General features: G+C 46.0%; 9 protein-coding genes across 12 annotated transcripts; 2 read left to right on the top strand and 7 right to left on the bottom strand.

Annotated features, from left to right (window-relative positions):
- Position 1: 1 nt before the first annotated feature.
- On the top strand, positions 2-771 carry LOC108025386 (FK506-binding protein 2). The gene is made up of 2 exons (XM_017095859.3): positions 2-230; positions 299-771. The coding sequence occupies exons 1-2, from the start codon at positions 84-86 to the stop codon at positions 566-568; spliced, it is 417 nt and encodes a 138-aa protein (XP_016951348.1). The 5' UTR covers positions 2-83; the 3' UTR covers positions 569-771.
- A 3-nt stretch (positions 772-774) lies between these two features.
- Positions 775-3,904, bottom strand: LOC108025388 (zinc finger protein 271). The gene is made up of 5 exons (XM_017095860.3): positions 3,703-3,904; positions 3,235-3,647; positions 2,272-3,178; positions 1,637-2,218; positions 775-1,579 (listed from the first exon to the last, which is right to left on the bottom strand). Exons 1-5 carry the CDS (start codon positions 3,832-3,834, stop codon positions 803-805), a joined length of 2,811 nt encoding a protein of 936 aa, XP_016951349.1. The 5' UTR covers positions 3,835-3,904; the 3' UTR covers positions 775-802.
- Positions 3,905-4,177: 273 nt separating this feature from the next.
- On the bottom strand, positions 4,178-5,522 carry LOC108025075 (transcription initiation factor TFIID subunit 12). 4 transcript variants are annotated; one of them, XM_044093752.2, is made up of 4 exons: positions 5,396-5,516; positions 5,191-5,238; positions 4,757-4,997; positions 4,178-4,691 (listed from the first exon to the last, which is right to left on the bottom strand). In XM_044093752.2, exons 3-4 carry the CDS (start codon positions 4,922-4,924, stop codon positions 4,371-4,373), a joined length of 489 nt encoding a protein of 162 aa, XP_043949687.1. In that variant the 5' UTR covers positions 4,925-4,997; positions 5,191-5,238; positions 5,396-5,516; the 3' UTR covers positions 4,178-4,370. The 4 variants fall into 4 exon arrangements, with proteins under 4 accessions (XP_043949687.1, XP_016950823.1, XP_050744378.1 ...); XM_017095334.3 differs by lacking the exon at positions 5,191-5,238 and having other exon boundaries at positions 5,396-5,522; XM_050888421.1 differs by having other exon boundaries at positions 4,757-5,238; positions 5,396-5,517.
- Positions 5,523-5,570: 48 nt separating this feature from the next.
- On the top strand, positions 5,571-6,860 carry LOC108025423 (uncharacterized). The gene is made up of 3 exons (XM_017095907.3): positions 5,571-5,847; positions 5,907-6,412; positions 6,529-6,860. Exons 1-3 carry the CDS (start codon positions 5,691-5,693, stop codon positions 6,754-6,756), a joined length of 891 nt encoding a protein of 296 aa, XP_016951396.1. The 5' UTR covers positions 5,571-5,690; the 3' UTR covers positions 6,757-6,860.
- Positions 6,845-10,440, bottom strand: LOC108025422 (uncharacterized). Its single transcript, XM_017095906.3, has 7 exons — positions 9,872-10,440; positions 9,045-9,559; positions 8,426-8,985; positions 8,138-8,370; positions 7,589-8,079; positions 7,168-7,534; positions 6,845-7,108 (listed from the first exon to the last, which is right to left on the bottom strand). The coding sequence occupies exons 1-7, from the start codon at positions 10,164-10,166 to the stop codon at positions 6,894-6,896; spliced, it is 2,676 nt and encodes an 891-aa protein (XP_016951395.1). The 5' UTR covers positions 10,167-10,440; the 3' UTR covers positions 6,845-6,893.
- A 140-nt stretch (positions 10,441-10,580) lies between these two features.
- Positions 10,581-14,030, bottom strand: LOC108025497 (uncharacterized). The gene is made up of 7 exons (XM_017096011.3): positions 13,636-14,030; positions 12,838-13,352; positions 12,225-12,784; positions 11,950-12,167; positions 11,406-11,896; positions 10,980-11,346; positions 10,581-10,924 (listed from the first exon to the last, which is right to left on the bottom strand). The coding sequence occupies exons 1-7, from the start codon at positions 13,949-13,951 to the stop codon at positions 10,737-10,739; spliced, it is 2,655 nt and encodes an 884-aa protein (XP_016951500.1). The 5' UTR covers positions 13,952-14,030; the 3' UTR covers positions 10,581-10,736.
- Positions 14,031-14,267: 237 nt separating this feature from the next.
- On the bottom strand, positions 14,268-15,962 carry LOC108025049 (uncharacterized). The gene is made up of 4 exons (XM_017095306.3): positions 15,586-15,962; positions 15,032-15,516; positions 14,607-14,973; positions 14,268-14,540 (listed from the first exon to the last, which is right to left on the bottom strand). Exons 1-4 carry the CDS (start codon positions 15,773-15,775, stop codon positions 14,341-14,343), a joined length of 1,242 nt encoding a protein of 413 aa, XP_016950795.1. The 5' UTR covers positions 15,776-15,962; the 3' UTR covers positions 14,268-14,340.
- Positions 15,963-16,356: 394 nt separating this feature from the next.
- Positions 16,357-18,308, bottom strand: LOC108025138 (uncharacterized). Its single transcript, XM_017095411.3, has 4 exons — positions 17,549-18,308; positions 17,009-17,493; positions 16,587-16,941; positions 16,357-16,530 (listed from the first exon to the last, which is right to left on the bottom strand). The coding sequence occupies exons 1-4, from the start codon at positions 17,739-17,741 to the stop codon at positions 16,379-16,381; spliced, it is 1,185 nt and encodes a 394-aa protein (XP_016950900.1). The 5' UTR covers positions 17,742-18,308; the 3' UTR covers positions 16,357-16,378.
- A 1,091-nt stretch (positions 18,309-19,399) lies between these two features.
- LOC108025163 (protein Fer3) lies at positions 19,400-20,583 on the bottom strand. The gene is made up of 2 exons (XM_017095439.3): positions 20,113-20,583; positions 19,400-20,049 (listed from the first exon to the last, which is right to left on the bottom strand). Exons 1-2 carry the CDS (start codon positions 20,249-20,251, stop codon positions 19,601-19,603), a joined length of 588 nt encoding a protein of 195 aa, XP_016950928.1. The 5' UTR covers positions 20,252-20,583; the 3' UTR covers positions 19,400-19,600.
- Between the last annotated feature and the right edge of the window lie 2,228 nt (positions 20,584-22,811).

Here is a 22,811-nt window from a genome sequence, read left to right as displayed (position 1 = left end):
TGGCAGTGGAAACATTCATTTTGAAAAGATAAGGTGTGAACTGCTATCTGCTTGAGTTCGTTTTGTGCTAAGCTCCTGATAAGATGAAGTTGACTTATTTTCTGCTAATAACCGTTTTTGTGGCCGCCTGTGTGGCCAGCGAGCCCAAGGTGAAGATTGGGGTCAAGAAGCGCGTGGAGAACTGCACCCGGAAGGCCAAGAACGGCGACCTGGTCCACGTACACTACAGGGTAAGGCAGATCAGATAAGGAGCATCGCAGCAACCCGAAACCTAACCCCGAATTTGGAAACTTTCCAGGGCACGCTGCAAGATGGCTCCGAGTTCGACAGCAGCTACTCCCGCGGCACTCCCTTCTCCTTCACCCTGGGCGCGCGCCAGGTGATCAAGGGCTGGGACCAGGGCATCCTGGGCATGTGCGAGGGCGAGCAGCGGAAGCTAACGATTCCCCCCGAGCTGGGCTACGGAGCCAGTGGAGCGGGCGGCGGAAAGATTCCACCCAATGCCGTGCTCTTCTTCGACACGGAGTTGGCCAAAATCGAACCGCGTGCTGGTTCTGAAGAGCTGTAGATCAGGCAAAAGTCGCCATTCCAAGCTAAATCCAAAGTTTACTTACAATACGGCTTTTCCCTTGTAACCTTAATATCTCTTTTTTAAAACATGTACTTTTGTGTTCAAATACTCTTTTAAAATGTAATCTAAATTGTTTTGGCAATGACTTCATATGAAAGCCCCGCCATGACCAATAGAATAAATATGTATCATTTTTTATACTAGACCAAACATTATTTATTGCAAGAGCCCCTATTTCTGACGTCTCAGCCACGCCTCCACCTCGTCGAAGTGGCGTCGCATCAGCCTGTGCTTCTCCAGCGTGCTGCTCTGGATGAAGCGCTCGCCGCAGGTGCCGCACACGAAGGGGCACTCGCCGGTGTGCTGCTGCAGGTGGAGCTTCAGGTCTTTGGCCTGGCGGTAGCTCTTCTCGCAGTAGGTGCACTTGTGTGGCTTTAGGCCGCTGTGGGTGAGCATGTGGCGCTTGAGCTTGTCGGAGCGGGCGAAATCCTTGCCGCACACCGTGCAATGGAATGGCTTCTCGCCGGTGTGCATTCGGCGATGGGAGGCCAGCTCAGAGTGCCGCGGAAAGGCCATCTCGCACAGATCGCACTTAAACGGCTTCTCGCCAGTGTGACGGCGCATATGGGTCACCAGAGCGGCTGCGGATCTTGTCTCCCTGCCGCACAAGGAGCAGAGGAAGCGCTTGATCGCCTCCTTGCGCTTGCGGTCGCCATTGATGTGCACATCGCGGATGTGGTTGTTTAGGCGCGACTTCATCTGGTAGGTGCGATCGCAGTGCGGACACTGGAGCAGCGGAACCCCATCCTCGGCGGCATCCTTGTCCAGGTCACCGGCAGTAGACGTTCGGTTGATGCACGTTTTATTGCTGGCGGAGGATTGGCTGTGCTGCAGAAGAACGTGCTGTTCCAGGTTCTCCGGCCACATGAACTTGTAGGAGCACTTGTCGCAAGGATGCTTCTTTTCTGTACTGCAACACTGGCCCTGCCGGTGGTGATCCATAATGCTCTGTAATATTAGGTATTTTGAGAAGGTGTTTGAAAAAGGGAAAGCTACAAAACCCACCTTGCACACACACTTAAAAATGCAGTCATCGCACTCGTGAGGCATTTTGTCAAAACGGTGCATCGTCCGCTGATGCTGGATCATCTCGAATTTCCGCTTACACTGCACACTACACAGCTCACAGATGTAGACGGGTCGATTAACTCCACTTGGTTGCAACTCATCCTCGGTCTCCGAATCCTCTAGCTGTAGCTCAAAGCCAGACTCATTTGTTATCGAGTAGTTATGCAGGGAATCGTAGCTTTGGTGCAGGGACAGGGACAGCTTCAGTTCCAGCTGAATGTGGGCTCGCAGATCCACAATACGATCGAAATGCAGGTTGCACATGCGGCAGGTGATGCGCTTCGCTCCATTCGGCCGCGAGGTGGCAGCTATCAAGGTTTCAGCCAGTGGAATGTCCTGTTCCTTGAGTCCGTGACGCTTCAGGTGCTTTATCAGGTAGTCGTGTCGGTAGAACTTGCGACTGCACCACTGGCAGGGGATCAGTTTCGATTCCTCTGCATGTACACTGAGCAGGTGAACGGTGAGGGATTTCTTTTTGTCAAAGACGCGCTTACACTCCGGGCACTCGAAGGTCTGATTCTGTAAAGTAGATATTTGTAGTGGGTTCTGTACTAGCAGATTCTTTAACTTACTGTAATCCTGTGCTCGCGGAAGTGTGTCTTTAGGTTGTGTTTCCATCGGAAGCGGAGCGGGCACTTGTGGCAGAGAAAACGTTTCTGCGCATTCCTGCACTGCGACTCGTTGTGGTGCCGCAGCAGCTGCAGGCTCACAAAACGTCCATCACACCGCCCGCAGACATGAGGCGCCTCTGACCAACTGTGACTCTGTCGCTGGTGGTCATAGAGCTGATATTTTCGCGGGAACTTCTGCTGACACAGTTCGCAGCTGTAGCTGGCCTTGCGCGCCCTTTTTCGCCTCTTTTGCTGATCCTCGGGATCTCCGTCCAGATCACTGTCCGTCTCCGAGCTCTCCAGGTCCATTTCGTAACCACTTTGATTGGTTATCGAATAGAATCGCTGATAGATGCCTGCCGCCAAATCCTTGCGAATCAGGCTGATCAACTGCTCCTCATCGAGGTCCTTGGAGTCGGGATAAAATAGCTCCGCCATCTCGTGCGGCTCCACATTTGGCCGACAGCCCAGACTGACTATCTCGGGGTGCTCCTCCAAGTGCCGCCGCAGATCGGCAATCTTGTTGTACTGGCTCTGGCAGATCATACACTCTATTAGCTTATAGCCATGCGGCTTGCAGAGATTCAGATCCACCTCCTTGGCCTTCTTATGTTCGCTTAAGTTGGCCGATCGCTTGGAGATCCGATGGACTTTCAAGTGCGCTTCGAGAGCTTCGCTGCGGCTGAACTTCCGAATGCAGAGTGAGCAGGCGAACGAGCGGGTATCCTGCTTGTGCACGCAGATTTCATGGCGTTTTAGGAACTCGGCTCGTTTAAAGCTTCTAGGACAATCGTGGCATTTGAAAACTGGCTTCCTTCCCAACTTCCACTGTTGAATGCGCTTGCCCAGCGGCAGGTTATCCAGGGAGCTGCAATTTGTGGTGGTTAAATTAAAGCAGTTAGGAGTGTTGGAAGTGTCACCCACTCCTCATCATCAGAGTCCGATGCGGCCTCGTCTTCCGAAAGCTTTTGCACGCTTTTTGGTTCCGTTTCTAGCTTCACCGTCTCAATCATGGTCAGAGGGTCCACGGACTTCTTGCTCTCCACATCCATTTCATCCGGCTCTGGGAGTTCAGAGCAAGTCATGGTGACATCGTTGTCGCCACACTCCTCGTCTTCCGTCTCCAGCTTGACCTCCACATGCTGATCGGCACACAGCTCCATGGGCGCCTCCTGCAGGCAGTCTGTGGCCGATGGAGCAGCTCCGTTCCTCAGGTGCTTCATCAGCAATTCGTTGGCGGCCAGCGCCTGCTTTACATAGCAATAGGCACCCAGCAGTTTCTTAGTGCAGCAGCTACACAAGCACTGCGGCATCTTCTGGCTTCCCATGGCATCCAGCTGAAAGTATAGTATTACTTTAATAATTTTAACTTATTTTCCGAGCTTTGTTTACATTTATATCTGTGAGCTCGCAGAGAATATCCGAGAGCAGCTTGTCCGGATACTTTTTCGAGGGCGTGGCCAGCTTCAGCAGGTTGTCGGTGTCCGTGGAGTCGCAGGTGCGACAAATCACAGGCAGCTTCATGGCGAGCTCCTTTTTTTGGCCAATAAGAGGCTTTTTAACAATAGTCCAAGTCAACAATCAGAAAAAACATTATTGATGGTAAGACCTTGAAGTGAGGGTTGTAAAATCTAGCATCCTCAATCGAGAAAAATACCAAGTGACGGAAAAATACCGCAACATGGGAGCGTTCAGCAAAAGTCACGGGCTTATAATTAGGGTGACTTCTTAGAAACAGTTTAATTATTTATAACTAATTCAGGATACAATATATGATCCTTTATTTTGTATACTTAAGAAGTGAATTTGGATACATTCCCCAAGAAATGGGGGAAAAAAGAATATTCACTATTTAAATAGCGCCCAATTGTTGAATGTAAAATCATGTGTGTACTTTTATTCCTTTACAACTACGATAGAACGGGGTAAATTTGTTCTTTAGTCTACAATGGAGCTTAAAATATAGTTTGTGGCATGTGCGCGGGTGGCGTACGCATACGGAATTCCGGCCAACCGACACCAAGCCTCGACCCGATCCTGCCTCATTCGATCCTTCAGCTCTAGTACTTCTTAATCGTCTTCCGGATGAGGGCCAGGCGCTGCTTGTGAGCCTCCGTGACGGCAGCCCGCTTGTAGGGACGCAGTTCGTCCGTGCCGAAGCCGGGTATCCACATGTTGTACTTGCGCTCAAAGTGCAGCTGGACGTCGCGCACCTCGATCTTGTTGGACTTGCGGTGCTTGGCGAAGGCGCTTGTGGACTTCACGGTGTCCTCGACGAAGTCGTCGATGATCTGGAGCAGCAGCTCCTCGACATCCTCGTCCAGCTGCGTGGTGGTGTCCACCTCCCGGACAAGCTCCATGAGTCGCGGCTTGGTAAGCATCTAAAACGAGGGGCAGGAGGTTTAGCTAAGACAAGAAGTACTAAGGGCGCAAACCAGCAGCTTACGGGGGTGTTCTCGGAGCCGCCGGCGGATGCTGTGTGATTGGATGACTTGCTACCACCGGATGGGGTGCCCGAACCCGTACCCGTGCCCAAACCGGAAATCGGACCGCCGTTCTGCGAGGATGAGTTGCTGTTGTTGGTCATCGGACTGTTTTGGGAGGGCGAGGCCATGGGTGGGTCGTGGTGGTGCCCGCTGCCGGACGATGTGGAGTTGTGGTGCAGGTGGTGCTCGGCGTCGCCGTTGCTATCGAAAGTGGTAAAGAGATCCGACATTGCTTTTTGGGTTTCTTCAGAGACAAATCAAGTGGGTGGGTGGGTAGACAGGTGGGTGGAGTGGGATGGGGATAGGCAAAGAAAGGCGGGTGGATGGTTTAAGAGGCGGAGAGCGTGGGTGGATGGGTAAGAGTGCAGAACCAAAGCCAAAAGCGTTATTGTACTTGTTGTTGTTGTTGTTGTTTTTGTGGTGTGTCGCCCTGCTTTCTCAACTGCAGTCGGTGTGTGTTGTTGTGTTGTGTGGGTGTGTTTAATTGCAGGCGAAATGAAAAAAGAATAGTAGGTTGTAAATTCATGTGTGATCTTAAGTTTATCGTGTTCTTCGAGTTTACTAGTAATTGAGGGCTTCGTAGCAGAGGCCACACTTACAGTTGCTGCTGGGTAAACACTTTTCACCTAAACTTATGATTTTCCTAAATTTCTAAACAAAATAAAAATATTCAAGCTACAGCGAAACGAAGAGTAAGACCTTGACTGGCTGGCAGAGAAATGCGCTCCACTCCTTGGTATTTTTCTATTTAATTCATTTAGTATATTTTCGTGCAGCGGTCACACTGGCCCGGAGTTAAAAACAAAACAAAAACAAAGGCGTATTTTCCGAATATCACGCAGATAACACATAGTTCTTACTTATTTATTGAAAAAGTAGCAACGCAAAAGCACCATGTCAGCGGCCGAGGCAGCAACAGCGGACAGTCAGTCCCCAGAGAATGTGGAGGATGTGGAATTCGTGGACATGGCCTTCACAAAGGAGTTGCGTGAAGCCACAAAGGATGTGCATAACCTGACCGATGTGCTGGTCAATGCAAAGTTCGCTCTAGGTGGGTCTACTCCACCATTATTTAACTATATTTTATAGTATGGTAATCCCTCACCCCAGCCCTGTCCGATGACGAGGTCTGGTACGACGGCCTTTTGGCCTTCTACGAACTGTACAAATTCTTCGAGACCCATCTGCCGGAGCGCCTGCTGCCCAAGGAGTTCTACAGGACAGCGGCCTTTGAGCGGGATTTCGATTACTTCTATGGTTCCGGCTGGAGGGAGACCTACGAGCCCCGCCCGGCGGTCAAGAAGTATCTGGAGCACCTGGAGAAGGTGGCCGCCCAGAACGAACTGCTGTTGTTTGCCTACTCCTACCAGATGTACATGGCCTTGATGTCCGGCGGACAGATGCTGCAGAAGAAGCGCATGATCGCTCGTAAACTGTGGATCTTCTCCAAGGGCGCCGACGAGGAGCAGCAGAAGCAGGCCGACAAGGAGGCGGAGGTAGCAACCGCCAGGGCTGCGGATGCCAATTTGAAAGAAGACGACTTGCAGGCCAGACCTATGCCCGCCCAGGTCACCATTTGTCCCCCTGGCTGCGAGGCCACCTATTTTCCAGAAAAGGTATGTACATTATTCTCACGGTTATCTTTTTTACTAAGCTATATGAAATGGATAAGGATATAGATGATCTAGATAAGGGTATTGATAGAAAGTAATTTCGAAAACCTTTCTTGTAGATCTCCGTTCTAAAGGCCAAACTCAGGCGCGTTTTCAACAATCATTATGGAGCTTTTGACGATGATCTGCGTGCTGCTTTCATCGAGGAGAGTCGCAACGTATTCCGCCTAAATATAGAAGTAGTGCGGACAATCAAGGGCGTTAATCGTGCCAATCTTAGGAAGCTAGCCCTCGCTGTGATCTTCGTTTCTAGTATTGTGCTGGCCGTTAAGTTTGCCCTTAAGTAAGGTACCAAAATGATAGCTGCCTCGGGCAGGATAGAATTGTGATCACACATTTATATAGTCGTTTGTTAAAATAGTAAATATTCCCATATACAGCTGATGAAAAAGCTCTTTATTGTTTTAGTCTAGTCTAAGAGTAATTATTGGGCTTTCTCAGTGGCGAAAGCGTCAAGAAGTCCTCGTCTATTTAACCATGGCATAACGCGCTCTATGTGGGCCCTGTAACGCTCGTTGCTGAAAAGTGCCGATCTCAAGGATTCTGCTTCCTTATTCTCTCCCAAAAAGCCATCGGCGGAGAAATTATCATCAGCTTTGTTAAGGCAAACCGTCAGGGTGGAGAGCATGGTTACAGCCGCTAAAAGAAAATCATTTTGTCAGTTCTCATTTCTGCATCCGGACTACTTTGTAAGTTACCAAAAGTTGGGTGCTCTATTAAGATGATATGCAGTTCCTTTAGAGAGGGTACAAAGCCATTGTACTTTAACAATTTAGCATGTTCCACCAAGTTTTGGTGATACCACCGGATGAGAGAGTCAAACTGATCGACCTTAATGTCCAGCTGAGTGGAACTCATTATGAAGTAGTACAGGTCCTGGGCAGGATTTCCGTACTTCGTGACTTGGTGATCCAGTAGGAAGGTTTCCTTGACACGACCCTCCGAGTCGTATTGGAACATGATGTTGTTGATCCAAGCATCGCCGTGATTGAGCACATTGAACTCGTCCTCATTGATTTTGGCATCTTCAATAATTTTGTCCACATGATTGTCCATAATCGCAGGCTGAAAAAAGTTTTTTAGTTATTTAAGTTTGTAAAAATCGATTGAATGGCTTACCAATTTTTGCAGGTACTCATCAACGCCGTCAAACTTGGCCACCTCCTCCATGAATGTCTTCTTCGTTTGGGTGAATATAGCCTTAAACATATCAGCGGTTTGCTCTGAAAAAATACCATTGTTGTATTTCGGTGGGTAGGGTCCTTTAAGTTCCTTGTATTTCAGAGAGGCTGCATGCCACTGAGCCAGTTTCTTCAACGTTGACTTGGTGTGCTCCAAGTCCATTCCCTTCATGCGATCGCACATCTTGAAACCGGCCGTCTGCAGGTTCTCCAAAATCAGATACTCTTCGCTGACATCCTTGCTGAGTCGGAAGGACTTGGCACTGAATGTGACGGGCAATCCAGCGTCCCTGTAGAGCTGCTCAAACGCGGGCACATATTTGCTGTACATCTCGATCTCCTTGGGAAACAGATTAAGATCGGCGAAGTTGATCATTCCGGCGCCTGTGTTCACTTTTAGGATGTAGGAGAAGGCCTTGACGGTATTATCTGTGGGGATGAGGATAAGTTAGAGAATTTTAAGATTTTTTAGTAGCGGCTATATCACCTTTTAACTGAGCCTCGATGTCAACCTTCAAGAGCTTGGAAGCAAAGTTGTCACCAGGTTTCGTGGCTGATTTCCAGGAACCGCTTACGATCTTCTCAAAATTGGGTTCGCTGGCTGAGATGATCTCCTTGAAGTCGCTTATATTAAGCCAGTCCAGGATCTGGTCAGGATTCTCAGGCTGCTCTGGCTGTACAGGCTCCGATGCAGGCGGTTGAGTTAGAATTGGTTCAGTACTAAAACGGTAATATTATTTATTTTGATGGTTAAGTAAAGAGAAAATATGCTTACCTCGGTTCCAGGAAACCCCTGTTCTCCAACCATGGCAGAATTCGTTCGATATATCCATGATACCGCTTGTTGACATACAAAGAGGTCTTGAAATTAACGCCAGCTTCGCTTTCTGCCAGAAAGTTGTCAAAAGTGGATGACTCGCTGGGATCCAGGAGAACCACGGGCAACACGGCAATGGTTGGGAATAGAACCCATCCCCCGTACTTGATCATCTTCATGTGCATTTCCCTCAGAGATGGCTTGTGTCCAGTGTATCCCAGAATATTCAAGTGCTTGGTCAGCTGTTCGTGGTAATGCCTGACCAGGTAGTCAAAGTAGTCCAGCTTGTAGTCTATGTGCACCGAGGTCATGATGAAGTACAGCACGTCCATGGTGTTGGTGCCGTATTTGGGGTTCTGGAAATCGACAAAGACCATGTCCTCCAACTTCCCCTGGGCGCCCACCTTGAAGAGCATGTTATTCACCCAGCAATCGCCATGGTTCAGGACATTGAACTCTTCTTCATCTATGATACCAATTTTCATGAACTCCGTGGTTAGGCCGCCAAGGATTTTTTCCTGATAGGATTGTTTGGATCAGAACAAAGTATATAAGGTTACTTAATATCCATTCTTACCAGCTTCTCGCGATAGGCTTCTCCGTTCTTGAACTTGTCCAGATTGGCCAGAAACGCGGTGCGAAAAGATGCCAACATTCCTTCCATAAAGGCCATTGCGGCCTCCTTGTTGTCTCCCAGCATGCCATTTACAAATACATCCGGATAGGGTCCATTCACCTGAACCAACCTGGCACCGGCTGCATGGAACTGGGCCAATTTCGTAAGAGCAAACTTGGCCTGTTCCAAATTCAGGCACTCCAGGCGATTTAGGTTCTTGAAACCATCCTGACCCAGGTCGTTCATCAGCACCGTGTTGGCCAGCTTGGGCTCCTTGGTGGCGTCCACTCGGAATGCTCGCGGAGCAAACCTGATGTCCAGACCCTTGGCCTTGTAGAGCTCCTCCAGTTTCGGTAGAATGTCAATATAGGCCGTATTCTCGGTGGTGAAAAAGTTAGCAAGGGCCATCATTTGCTCCATTTGCTCGGATTCATGAGGAACTTTCATCATGAAGGAAACCAGCTTGGTGCTCTTGTCTGGAAAGAATATCAATTATATGCTAATAATTGTACTATTGCATCATTTAACGTGGGTCAGTGGTGGGCCATGAGCGTAAAATAAACCTTGTCATTGTGATAGGCAAAACAATGGTCAAACATTTATTGCCAACTGACTATAAATGAATCGTACTTGTACTCAAGTACTGTGTGATTACTTATCGCAGACCTACGCGAAGAACCGGAACCCCACCCACCTGCGACGTTATTTCTGGCTGGACAAGATTGGGTCGAGAATCGGTGCTAAAGATAGTTAGGGAGTGCGCTTTGCCATCTGCGCAGTTAACTCACCAGTGAGCTCCACATCTATGCTGATCCTCAGCATGAGAGTGGCATAGTTCTCGCCGGGGGCCATGGCGGGTTTCACCCGGAAACCCACAATTTTGGAGAATTCAGCTACATTCTCGGCTAGTAGTTCCTCGAATTGCGTTTGATTCAGCCACTTGGGCGCCAGATGGCTGCGATCGATCTCTGGCTGCGACTTGGTGACCGGAGCTGGGGGGTCAGAGTTCAGCTGCGCCTTTGGAGCTGGCTCCGCAGCTTTGAACTCATAGCTCTGCTTTGGCTTGGAGTTCCTTAAACCCATCTTAAGTTTTAGTATCCTTTTATTTTTATAGTAAGAGTTTCTAACTCGCGACTCGCGTCCGTTCTGCTGGCCGATCGACGGCAAACTGGTATTCGGCGCACGACTGGGTTCCCTAGTTATGCATTTTCTAATCAATGGTTTATTTGATAGCGCTGATAGCACTTGCCATTAACGAAACTTTTGTTATTTCATCAGTTTTTCATTGTTTGCGTTTGTCCAGCTAATCAGAATGAACTTAAACATTTCTTATTGATAAGTAAGATTAGGCTGATGGCCTTAACTATCAGATTATAACTCTTATCGGTTAATATTTTGTTGATTTCTACTATTCACTATTACTATCTTTCTTTCTTTTAATGTACCGATAAGAGAGGTCTAAAAATTAGGGTAGGCTCGTGGACAGAAAATCCGTAATATTTTCAACAGCTTTTTATTTCAAATAATTTGTAACAATATCAGGTATAATGCAGAACAATCAATTCTATTATAACTTTTGACTAAATTCCTCTGGAATCCGATAAAAAAATGCATTTCAATTTTTAAACAAGGTATATCACATCTTTAGATCTTTCAAGGATCTAGTAGACCCCTCCTGTTAAGCCAAGGCATCACCCGCTCAATATGGGCTCTATAGCGATCATTGCCGAGCAGCTGTAGTCTAAAGTTTTCGGACTCCGGAGTTTCGATGAAAAATATCTCGGGATTGAAGCCCTCATCGGTCAGGCAAACGGTTAAGGTACTGATTACAGTGCCGGCAGCTGCAACATATAATAGTTAGTAAAAAAAATTATAAAAATTATAACACATACGTACCGAAAGCTGGATGCTCTATCAAGATAGTGTGAAGTTCATTAAGGGAGGGCACATATCCGTTGTATTTCAACAAGTTGGAATGCTCCACTAGATTTTCGTGATACCACCTGATCAGGTAATCAAACTGATCGACCTTGATGTCCAGCTCCGCGGAACTCATCAGGAAGTAGTACAGATCTTGAGCTGGATTGCCGTATTTGGCATTCTGATGATCCAGCAGAAAGGTTTCCTTTAGGCGACCTTCCGAGTCGTATTGGAACATGATGTTGTTTACCCAAGCATCGCCGTGATTAAGCACATTGAACTCCTTCTCATTGATCTTGGCATCTTCAATAACCTGATCCACGTGGTTGTCCAAAATCCAAGGCTTTATAAAAATAATTTCGGTTAGAAATGAAAATAATCGTAGAATTTTTAATACTTTACCAGCTTGGGCAGATACTCCTCAGCACCCTCAAACTCCCCCAATATCCTTATATACGAATCCTTGGCCATGGCAAACATATTGTGGAACATGTCTCGCGTCTGTTCAATATAGATTCCATCGTTATACAGTGCAGAGTAGGGACCATTGAGTTCCTTGTGCTTTATGGAGGCCGCATGCCATTGGGCCAGCTTCTTCAGTGCGCTCTTGGTGTGCTCCATGTCCAATCCTCTCTTGCGGTCGGCCATCTTGAAGCCCTTGGTTTGCAGATTTTCCATTAGCAGATATTCTTCACTAACTGGTTTACTTAGGACGAAGGACTTTGCACTAAAAGTGATTGTTAGGCCAGCATCTTTATAAAGTTTTTCGAATGCGGGTACATATTTTCGGTACATTTCCATTTCTTTGGGAAACATGTTGACGTCCGTAAAATTGTCACTTGCGGACTTGGGCTGTACTTTCAGTATGTAGGAGAACGTTTTGGCAGTGCTATCTGTGAGATAATCATAGTTAGCCCAGTTTTGTATCATATTTCTAGGTACCCACCTTTCAGTTCTGCCTGTATATCAACTTTCAAAAGCTTAGAGGCAAAGTTGTCTCCCGGTTTCGTCGCCGAAGTCCAAGATCCGCCAAGAACCTTTTTAAACTCTGGTTCGGAGGAGGATATTACCTCTTCGAAGTCGCTGACACTAAGCCAGTCCAATATCTGGTTGGGATTTTCAGAGTTCTCCGATGAAGACTGTTCGGGTGGAACGAACTGATTGCTAAAAGGGAGAATTGTGAATACTTAAGCAAGACTCAACGCTCCGCTTTCAGCTTACTAGGCTTCCAAGAATCCCTTGTTGTACAGCCATGGCAGAATCCTTTCAATGTAACCGTGGTAGCGCTTGTTGGCAAACAGAAGATTCTTGAATTTGGCTCCGTCTTCGGTGTCTCCCAGGAAATTGTCAAAGGTGGCCGACTCATTGGGATCCAGGAGCACCACTGGCAGCACACTGATCGCGGGGAACAGGGCCCAACTTCCGTGCTTGTACATCAGCATGTGAAGATCCCGGAGGGAAAGTTGCTTACCGGCGAAACCCAGTAGGTTCAGGTGTTTTGTCAACTCCTCGTGATAGTGCCTGATGAAGAAGTCAAAGTAATCCAGCTTGTAGTCTATGTGCACCGAGGTGATGATGAGGTAAAACAAATCCTGCGTGGGAGAGCCGTATTTGGGGTTCTGGAAATCGACAAACAACATGTCCTCCACTTTCCCCTTGGAGTCCAGCTTGAATAGCAGATTATTCATCCAACAATCGCCGTGGTTCAGGACATTGAACTCGGCGGGATCGCTCTTCATCAGATGGTCAAAGTCCAGGAATATCTGGGCAAACGCAGACTCCTGGAAATATTGCTTAAGTAATATAATCAAGAGCTAGTAAAGTAAAGACCTACCAGTTTTTGCCTAAAGCTTTCTCCATCCTTAAAGTTCTTGAGATTTGCCATAAAGGCAGTGCGGAATGAGGCAATCATTCCTTCGTATAATGCCATCAGGACCTCCTTGTTGCCACCCAGGACGCCATTTACGAATTTATCCTCAAAGGGTCCGTTCACCTGAACACTCATAGCAGAAGCCGCATGGAATTGGGCCAATTTCTTAAGGGCAAACTTTGTTTGCTCCAGATTGAGGCACTCCAGGCGATTTAGGTTCTTGAAGCCATCCTGACCCAGGTCATTCATCAGCACTGTGTTGGCCAAATTGGGCTCCTTTTTGGAGTCCAGTTTGAAAGCCTTGGGTGCAAATTTGATGTCCAATCCCTTGGCCTTGTACAGCTCCTCCAACTTGGGGATTATATCGGTGTACACTGCATTCTCGCTGTCGAAGAAGTTGGCCATGGCCAGCATTTGTTCCATTTGGGGCGTTTTGTGCGGAACCTTCATCATGAAGGAGACCAGTTTGGTGCTCTTATCTAGCAGACAGATCGGGTTTTAAAAACTCGTTATATGAAATATGAACGATAACACCTTTCGATAGAAGCTAATTGTCTTTGGACATGCACTTGCTATTATTGGAAAATGACCCAAACAACAAGCATTTATTGTGCACTGGCCCGGGCTATAAATGAGTTGTAGATACTACTTATCAAACTTTTCGATTCCAATGAAAGCGCCTATTTATGGCGCTTTCTAGGGCGACAAGATAGTGTATTTTCTTGGGTTAACAAAAGTATGTCTTTGCTGGCGAAGACTCACCAGTGAGCTGCACATCTATGCTGATCCTCAGCATGAGGGTGGCATAGTTTTCCCCGGGGGCCATGGCGGGCTTCACCCGGAAACCCACTATCTTTGAGAACTGAGCGACATTGGCGGCGAGTAATTCCTCGAATTGCGTTTCGTTCAACCATTCTGGCCCCAAGTTCTGCTCCTCAATTGCCGGTGGGCCGGGGCTCAAAAGGTCTGACTGAGTGGGCGACCCCTCGATGGGCGAACTTTTTAGAGAGGCTTTTTTCCGGTTGGCTGGGCCTGCCACTTCATAGCTTTTTTTCGACTTGGAACTACGCGATCCCATCGTGAAACTTGATTTTTGTTTGACAAAAAACCGCGAACTTTGTACGTCCGTTCAGCTGCGGGAACGGCTGTCAACTGATGTTTGGCTGCGAAAGTGCCCCTCTAGTTATGCCGTCGAGATCGGCGTTGATACACTTAAATTATTTCATCACCGGCTTTTACGCTCTACCTTAATAGAAATGTTTGAGTGAATTTAAAACATTCGTTGAGGGGGTGCGATTCACTCGAATTCAGCAAGCGCTCAGTGATAACAGAGGTACAGCTGATAAACCCAACGCTCAGCTCTCAAAAATAAATCAGTGATAAAGTTTAGGAGCTGATAATGCGATTGTCTAGCGTTCTTTGTTATTTATAAATTAGCTATAAAATAATATCAACAGTTTATTACATTTAATTGGTGACTTCAAAGGCTCCCCGGCTAAAGGCCCAGGGAAGTATTACTTTTTGGTGTCTTATGATGCGGGGGTTTAGGAGCAGGTTGTTCCGGAACTTCTCTCCAGCTCCCTCGCTGTCCATCAGGCTATCCATATTGGCATCATCACTGGAATCCACCAGCACAATGGGCAGCAAAAGTGATATGACGGGCAGAACTGTTTGTCAAGAAGAGGGGATTAGTAACTTAAATAAGTTTTTTTTTTTTTAATAGGAAAACTTACTCCAATCTGCGTGGGTAAAGATCGATTGATGTAGGCTCCTAAGTGAAGGCAGTGGTTTTGGGTACTTCAGTAGCCTAAGGTTCTCTGAGAGCTTTTCATGATAGTACCTTATCAGGTAATCGAACTTGGCTATCTTTATATCCAGTTGGGTGGAGGAGAGTATAAAGTAGAGTAGGTCCTGGGCAGGCGATGAGAACCGACTCATCTGCAGGTCCACAAAGTAGGTTTCCAGCAGCTGACCCCTCCCATCGTGTTGGAACATGAAGTTATTGCACCAGGCATCTCCGTGGTTCAGGACACGGAACTCTCCCTCGATTTGAGGAGCATAAGCCTGGAACATGTCCTCCGCTTGACGACCAAAGGTTTCCTATGAAATGGAAACTGATTAATAAGAATATCGATGATACTTTATGACAAATCCTTACCACAGCCTTTGCCAAATGGGAGGCATCGTAGAGGGGAAAGGCTTCAACGAAGGCCTTTGTTTGGTTTTCCCGGAAATCCTTAAAGCTATCATCTTGGCTGCACAGGTTACGATCGTAATCCGCCGGATAGGCTCCCTTGAGCTCGAATCGCACGGCGGAGGCGGCATGAAACTGGGCCAACTTCTCCAAGATGGCCTCTGTGTGCAGGATATCCAAGCCAGCTTGACGGTCCACATTCTTGAACCCCCGCCTGCCCAGATCCTCCAGCACAATCAGTTCCTCTTCCGGTTGACTCGTGGCCTCGTAGTAGCGGGGTCCAAATGTAATCTCCTTTCCGGCCTCTCGGTACATCTGCTCAAACTCCGGGATAAATTGTCCGTAGGTCTGGCGCTCCTTGTCGAATACTTTCCAACTGGCGACGCTATCGCGGTTTCCAGTATTCGGCAGGATTTTAGCCATATACGATACACTCTGTTGGGAGCCATCTGAAGGGAAGGCAAATGAAGTGCTTAGAACAATACCTTTTCGTAATATTTTCAAAGTATTTAACTTACCCTTCAGTTCCAATTCAAAATTCGCTCTCAGTAGTTGAGTTGTGTAGTTTTCCCCCTTTCCTGCCGAGGGTTCCAGCTGGTATGAATTAATCTTCTTAAGATCCGGAAAATCGCGTTCTATGAACTCTTCGAACTTCTGTTGATCCAGCCAAGCCGGCAGTTGCTCCGTGTCGTCTTTTCCCTGAACCATTCCGTTTAACTTTTGACGGAGTAACTTGCTCCACTTTGGTGGGGGGCTGCTTTATATTGCTCTAGTCACCTGGAGCTTTTCGGTTCAAAGCTTCTGCTCAGTTTCAGTGGATGATTAAAGTCCGTCGCGTGGGAATGCTTGGCGATCGGGGTGGACCTGTTTGCACGGATCCGCGACTGTTAATGATGCAAGAACCACATTCATGCCCGACCGGCAAGAAATAAGTGCCCAATCAGTCGTTCTACGTAGACGGAGTCTAGCTATTTGATCTTGCTGCTTGAACTCTAATGATCAGGTTTTGTGCCGGTTCATTATTACGGCGACATTTTCGCAGCGATGACTGGCCAAAAGCGACCTTGTTTATGCCCCTAAGTATTCTCTTCACGAACCTCTTATCAAATTTCCTCCCCCCCGCAATCAAACAGGTTGATGAGCCCCCCAAAAGCTGTTTAAATTAGAAGTGTGCCTGCGTTTATTCGTATTCTGAAACTCATCCTCGGTAATACCTACTAGGTATAATGAAATAGTACTCTACGATATACAAACATTTATAACCATAGTTATTCTTATCAAAGATGGTAATGACTGTAACTAGGTCGTTGTCTAGTCTTCTTCGAAGTATCCACGATTCTCTAGCCAGGGTAGCAGTTCTCTAATTTGAGATCCAAACACAGGGTTCTTGAAGAGCTCATCCACGTCGTTGTTGCCAAAATCCGAGAGCAAGATGGGCAGAACTTCAGTGGCAAACTCAAAGGCTGTTTAAAAAGCAATTTAAGCTTCTACCATAAAAAGATAATACTTCTAGACCTACCCCAATGACCGTATCTCAGTAGATCCAACTGTAGATCCGTAAGGCTGGGTTTCTTTCCCTGGAACCTCAGTAGAGTCAGGTTTTCGATCAAACGGTCGTGGTAATACTTCACAAAGCCATCAAATCGGGTGGATTTTTCAGCCGGGGCCGTGAGGAGCAAGCTAAAAAGATCATATACAGCTGGACCATATTTGGCAGCATGAAAGTCACTGAAGAGCGTATCCTTAACATTGCCAAAAGCATCGACTTGGATGAGCACATTATTCGGCCAGCAGGATCCATTTAGAATCACATTGAACGAAGTTCTCAAATCCAGAAGTTCGGTATTCGACTTCAGATACTTTTGAAATGATTTCTGGGAATCAGGTTTGGAATTAATACAATAGAGGGGTATCTATAGGTAGACTCTTGATAGTACTCACCACCTTATCTTCGTACTCTCTGGCCTCGTTCGCGCGGAGACTCTCGTGAAATCTCATTTGGTACAAGCTTTTGAGCTCGGCAGCCTCTTTCCCCAGTTTCGAGTTCTCCCCAAGCTTTGGAAGCTCCCTAATCTTGCTGGAATTCTTCGCTATATAGCAAGCTGTTCCGGCGTGATAAGCAGCCAGTTTCGATAGAACACCTTTCATTGTGGTTGCGGACAGACCTTTGGGGCCATTGGCCACGGAATAGCCCTTGTTTAAGATGTATTCCAAGCAGAGATGGTTGGATTTTTGCTTTGACTGGATAACTGGTGGGCTAAAGCGAATGATCTTATCCGCATCTTTGTACAGCTCCTCCAGGGAAGGTAGTACATTCTCGTAAATATGACGCTCCACTGTGAAATCCCCTTCTATGGGCACTTTTAAACCGATTGCTATCGATTCTGGTGACTTGATTAGGTAACTCACTTGTCGTTTTTTGTTGTCTGCACTTAGTTTGTGTTAATTTAAAAAGAAACATAATATTTTTGAGATACTTACCCCTTAAAAGTACCTGAAGATGAGCACAGAGTGCTGGCTGGGCCAGTTGAACCTCCCTCTTGCATCGAATGTTTTCGATTTTGCTAAACTCTGCAATGTCCTGCCTCACCAAGGCCTCCAGATCCTTCTGATCCAGCCAGGTCGGTAGAGAGGCATCTTGGGATATCTGCGTAAGTAGAATTGGGTTCGACATGCTCCTTGGCTTCCGATTGCAAACTGAACCTGGGCCGGCAATTTTATGACAACTAAGAAAACCCGGCGAGTTCTTTTCACGTATATGTGTACACAAGAATCGATAAGTGCGTGCAGATAGGGAATGTGGGTTATATGATTGAAATTTACGAAGTCAGGCAAACATGATTGTTGCTTTTCAAGCTATCTTAGATAAGCCAGCTAGAACACACTAAAAATTTGCACAAAACGAGAGTGAAACGTTTAGTTCCGAATACTCATAGCCTTGCAACTGTTTCGCTCGGAAAACATCTGCTATGTTTCCTCTTAAGTCCCATCTATCATGACCTAATATATATTGGATTCTGCCCTAATTGAGTCCGAAAAAAGTGTCGAAAAATTGCGAAAAATCCCCGAAATTGTAGCAAAATTCAATTAATTTGTCATAGCGATTTGACATACAAAGCGCAAGGGGAGGGATCGCATAGTCAATCTCAGTCGATGGATGAACACGACGATATTCCATGGGAAAAGTTAACTAGGAACACGTGGCAGGGTCTAAATAAAATATGTTTTAATATACTAAGCTAGTTTCCCACACCACAGGTGACGGAAAGATCAACTTAGGGAGTTAAGATCTAGGAATATAGAGATACTGATGCGCTAATCGCCGACACGTGAGGCCACTTTACAGGGGAAGGGGTGTGGCAAGCCACCCCGAAAGCGCTCTAATTCGGCATGAAGTGTCACAAATTCATCAAAACATATTGTACACCAAACTACCAAAACATCAGCCGCAAGGGGCGAAGCCAACCCCCAGGTAGCAGTCTACTTTCTGACTTCCGAACCCGAATATCCGTTCCGAATTAATTTGGTGCCCGCGCGAGGGGCGCTAATCTGTTCGAAATGGGCGTTGAACGCAAAAATTCCTTGGTATTTAGCCAGGAGCGGGCCGTCCCTCAAGTGTTACACTTGTTTCTGGGCTATCCTCAAATAGGGGTTGCTACAATTGACTTTGAATAGCTGCCCTCCCCTTTGCACTCTCCCCTTTCGAGTGCCGCAATTTATTAATAATAATTTCACGCTTTGTTTGCCTTGTCAAATTTTGTATAATAGTTTTCTTTCTCCTGTTTGGGTTCCGTTTAGGGAGCCTCATCGCTCTGTATGCAATGTTACTTCATCAAGACCGCCGAATGGTCGTGGACATGTGTTCCCTTCCAGCAGCTGTGGAGATTCGCACGCAAATCACGATATGGTTCGCTTTGGTTATGCCTAGGATTTTTGGTAACAAGTGCGGGTTGTGTTTAGGGGGATTATCAGGTGTATGTCGGTGGTACTTTTGACTTTAAAGTCACCACCATGTTTAGGGAATAATTTGTTTACCCTTTCGCTTACCTAATTATATTATCTCCCTAATTATTTGAAAGTTAAGTACCTCTACGACCTATGAAATTACAGTTTATGTTATTTTCTTTATCGAGAATATAACATTTGATTTTTATCTAACCATTTTCCTCTTTATTTTTTTCTAAAAAGGGATCAATGAAGAAAACTCTTTTGGAGATTCCTTAAATATATATTTTTTTATCAATTTAGGTTAAACCAAACCTAAATATATATATATGATAGTTCACATTTATTCATCTTACAGAATTCCCAGTAATGATATCATATATTTGCTCTTAAGAGGATATTTATTGTTTTTTAAACAAACATTATTTATTATTTCTATCTATAAGTAAGTGGGCCAAACGGATCAGAAAGCACACAACAATGAATTACAGAAATTCCTGTAGCTAATTCTTCTGTATTATACACTAATTTTATAATTATCGACTAGTTGATTATTCTAGTCTAATGAGATATTTTTTAATAACATCTCTAGGTTAAGCTGTGGTTATAGGGCGAGGCAAAGTCGCGTTGATAGGCCGCCGCGGGGTGCAAATGGTGCGGATGGATTGCCGGAGGTGGCGCCTGGTGGTGTCCATTCATGGAGCCATAGACCTCCGACCGGGACTTGTGGGAGTTCGATGGAGTGCCACTGAGCAGCTCCGCCATGAATCCTATGTAGGTGATGGCCAGACGGAGGGTTTCGATGCGGGAGAGACGTTTTTCGTAGGCGAAGGTGGGCACCTTGCGGCGCAACTTGTCGAAGGCCTCGTTGAGGTTGAACATCCGTCGGCGTTCGCGGATATTGGCAGCTCTCCTTTGGGCCATGCTGGCCACCCGGCGACGGGTCTTCTTCGAGGAGCTGGTGGACCCATTGGCCCTGCCATTGGTCGACGGACGCTGGGCCACCAAGGGTGTGACCTGCGATCGCTGCCACAGAGCTGTGATGTTCGAAATAAATGTTATACAATTTTTTCATGGATATTCTGCCCAGAGGTACTCACACAAGTCGGTGCAGGGAAAGCCGGCGATGAGCTCCTGGTAGGGCACTATGGGGGGCGGAGGAGCCTCCTGGCCCCAAAGCGGCTGGAACGGAACCTCCGGCATGTAGGTGGGCTGGTCACTGGGATGCGGATGCTGCATGTCTGTCTGTCGGATTGGATTGAATGGGATAACTACTGCAATTGGAAGCCAGACCTTGGGTCTGTTCTGCTTGGAAGACTGAGTTGCAATAAATTCTGATTGTCCTCACGGGCTGCGAAGTCAGCTCGGTCCTGTTCTGGATTTTGCTTATTGGATTTTCCTCCCCGAAGGATGGCAGCATCTGCTTGGAGGCCATTTTGGATTGGCAACAGTTTGGCGCGTTTTGATTGGTCGTCCTTTGTCGAGGGTGGTTGAGGTGATTTCTGGTGTTCTGGCTTACAAATGTGTCTTAAAAGTAATATCTAATACAGAAGAAGCATACTGGCTATTTGACAGTATCATATAAACCATTTCATTTAACTGATACTGATTTGTGGAATATATTTCAAGTTCAAAACCAATGAGTTTTGTATCTCCTGATCAAAACACTTACTGAACAATATATAAAGAGTTTCTACACGAAGTAGTTCTGTGTCGAATTATTTAATAATATTTTTCGAATAAAGCTCTTAGTAAATGGGTAATACATATTTTTTATCAAACATTGTAAGTATAAGGTTGTTTTCTTTTCAGCCGGGTCGATCTAACCATATGTCGGATACACTAAAACGCTTGTTGAGTAAGAAGTATCTGATAGTCGAGACATTTGAAAACAGCGGTCTTCATTCAAAGAACTAGCCAATTTTCAAACCTAAAACGGTAATAAGCTCTTGGTTCTGCCCTAGGCTAAATAAAGTGTTCTCATTACATCCGATACACGAACCTCACAAATAACGAACCGGTTAGTATTGGGAAGTTAAAAAATAAGCTGAATAATCTTTCAAAATAAAGGATATCACAGCAGTAACTTTAAAAATTAAATTAAATATTCTCCGAATAAAAATATATGTCATTGTTAAAAGAACTAATAGTTATACCCAACTGCAAGTTGTGTTGGAAGTACCTATCTGTTGCATGCTTTTGTTTTTGTTTATAAGTGACTCCCGAGGACTGGTTCTCCGCATTCAGCTCTCCTGCTGAATCGGGAATGCAGTGCACCTGCGCGGATAATTTTGCCGGCTTCCCGCTCCCAATCTCCCACTTACTGTGATGCCATGGAGATGAAAGGCATTCCCCCAATCCTGCCAAGTATTAGCCGCGTGGCAACAGGACAGCGTCCGAGGCTTAGAATGGAATGCGCCGACAGACTGACGATAAGCCTTTGATGGGCATTTGGAGGTCTGATTCCTGCGGGGGAGTCGTATCCATTCGCATTCGGGGATTTCATTGTCGCTAAACTTTTCAATGGGGCTGATTGGAAAAGGGGCGAAACAAGAACACGTCTTCAACTTTCGGTTTGCATTCGAAAGTTCCCCTTTTTTATGGCTCCAAATGAGGTTTCCAGTTTATTTGTTTAGTTCGCTTTATGTTCTCCTCCGCCAGCGGAGTACAACTCAAGGGTGCTTCATTGTGTCAATAGCCTGAAATTGGATATCAAGTACTGCCGTCAAGCGGAGACAGACTTGGAGTGTTCCCACTTTCTGATGGCTCAATCCGGCATTCACGCGGCCCTCGAAGTTCAAAGGCTGCAGATTCCGGTTAAAAATAGTTCTCAAAAATGTGCACTCATTTCATTTGCAGCCATTTAAAGAACAAACAGACTCCATCGTAATCTTTCGATTTGTGCCAGCAAAAGGGAATTCAAGTAACAAGAAATGTCTGGGGCGATTTGTTTGTGTCTGTGTCTGAGCACTCGCCAAGATTTATGCCCCTCTGTGATGGCAAACGCAGCCAGCTAGCATTATGAAAATGTAAAAATATGAAAATGTGGAAATTTGAATTCGCTGCCCTCCTCCGCTCTGTGCCATTTCCTAATTTTCCACGCAAATGCATTTTATTTATTACGCAATTTGGGGATTTGTACTCGCCGCCGCAACTGTAAGCGACATGAAAGCGCTTAGACTGCCGAGCGTTAAACGAGGCATTAGCCCCAGTGGATTTTGGCTAATACCATTGTGTGCTGAGACGACAGCCGCAACGGGGCGTATACGGGATATTCCCAGGTACAGCTGAAAAAAATAACCATATTCCTTTTAAAAGCTAAGATAAATTTGGTACTATTAATACGTGCATTTCAGGCTTTGTATTTTATATAATTTAAGTAGTCTTGTTTATTAGATTTGCAGAATAGAACATACTTTTTAAAGAGAGTACTCTTGATTATATCATTTTAGTATCCAAGTATTTATGATTTTTAGAATATTGAAAAGTTTTTTAGTCCAAGTTGTATTTGTAGTCAAAAATACATTTTAGGCGCCGCTAGGTGGCGCTTTAGGAAAAAAACATATTTCCTGGAAGCACATATCCATCCCTCTCCCACTTCTTTGAGTAACAGGTATCTTATAGTCGATGAAATCAACAGGAACGCTTTCTTTCATTGCATTTAAATTGGACATTTGCGTATTTCGTTTTACTTGATAAGCAGAGCTTAATCTTTGGCGTCTCTTCTGGGGTCTCTTCTCAAAAGTAATCAATTACTACGACTATTCTCTCTGGCGGCACACTTAGTCTTCTCCTCACG

This window comes from Drosophila biarmipes, chromosome 3R (assembly GCF_025231255.1).
Source record: "Drosophila biarmipes strain raj3 chromosome 3R, RU_DBia_V1.1, whole genome shotgun sequence".
NCBI lineage: Eukaryota > Metazoa > Arthropoda > Insecta > Diptera > Drosophilidae > Drosophila > Drosophila biarmipes.
This window is presented reverse-complemented; position numbering and strand designations above follow the sequence as displayed.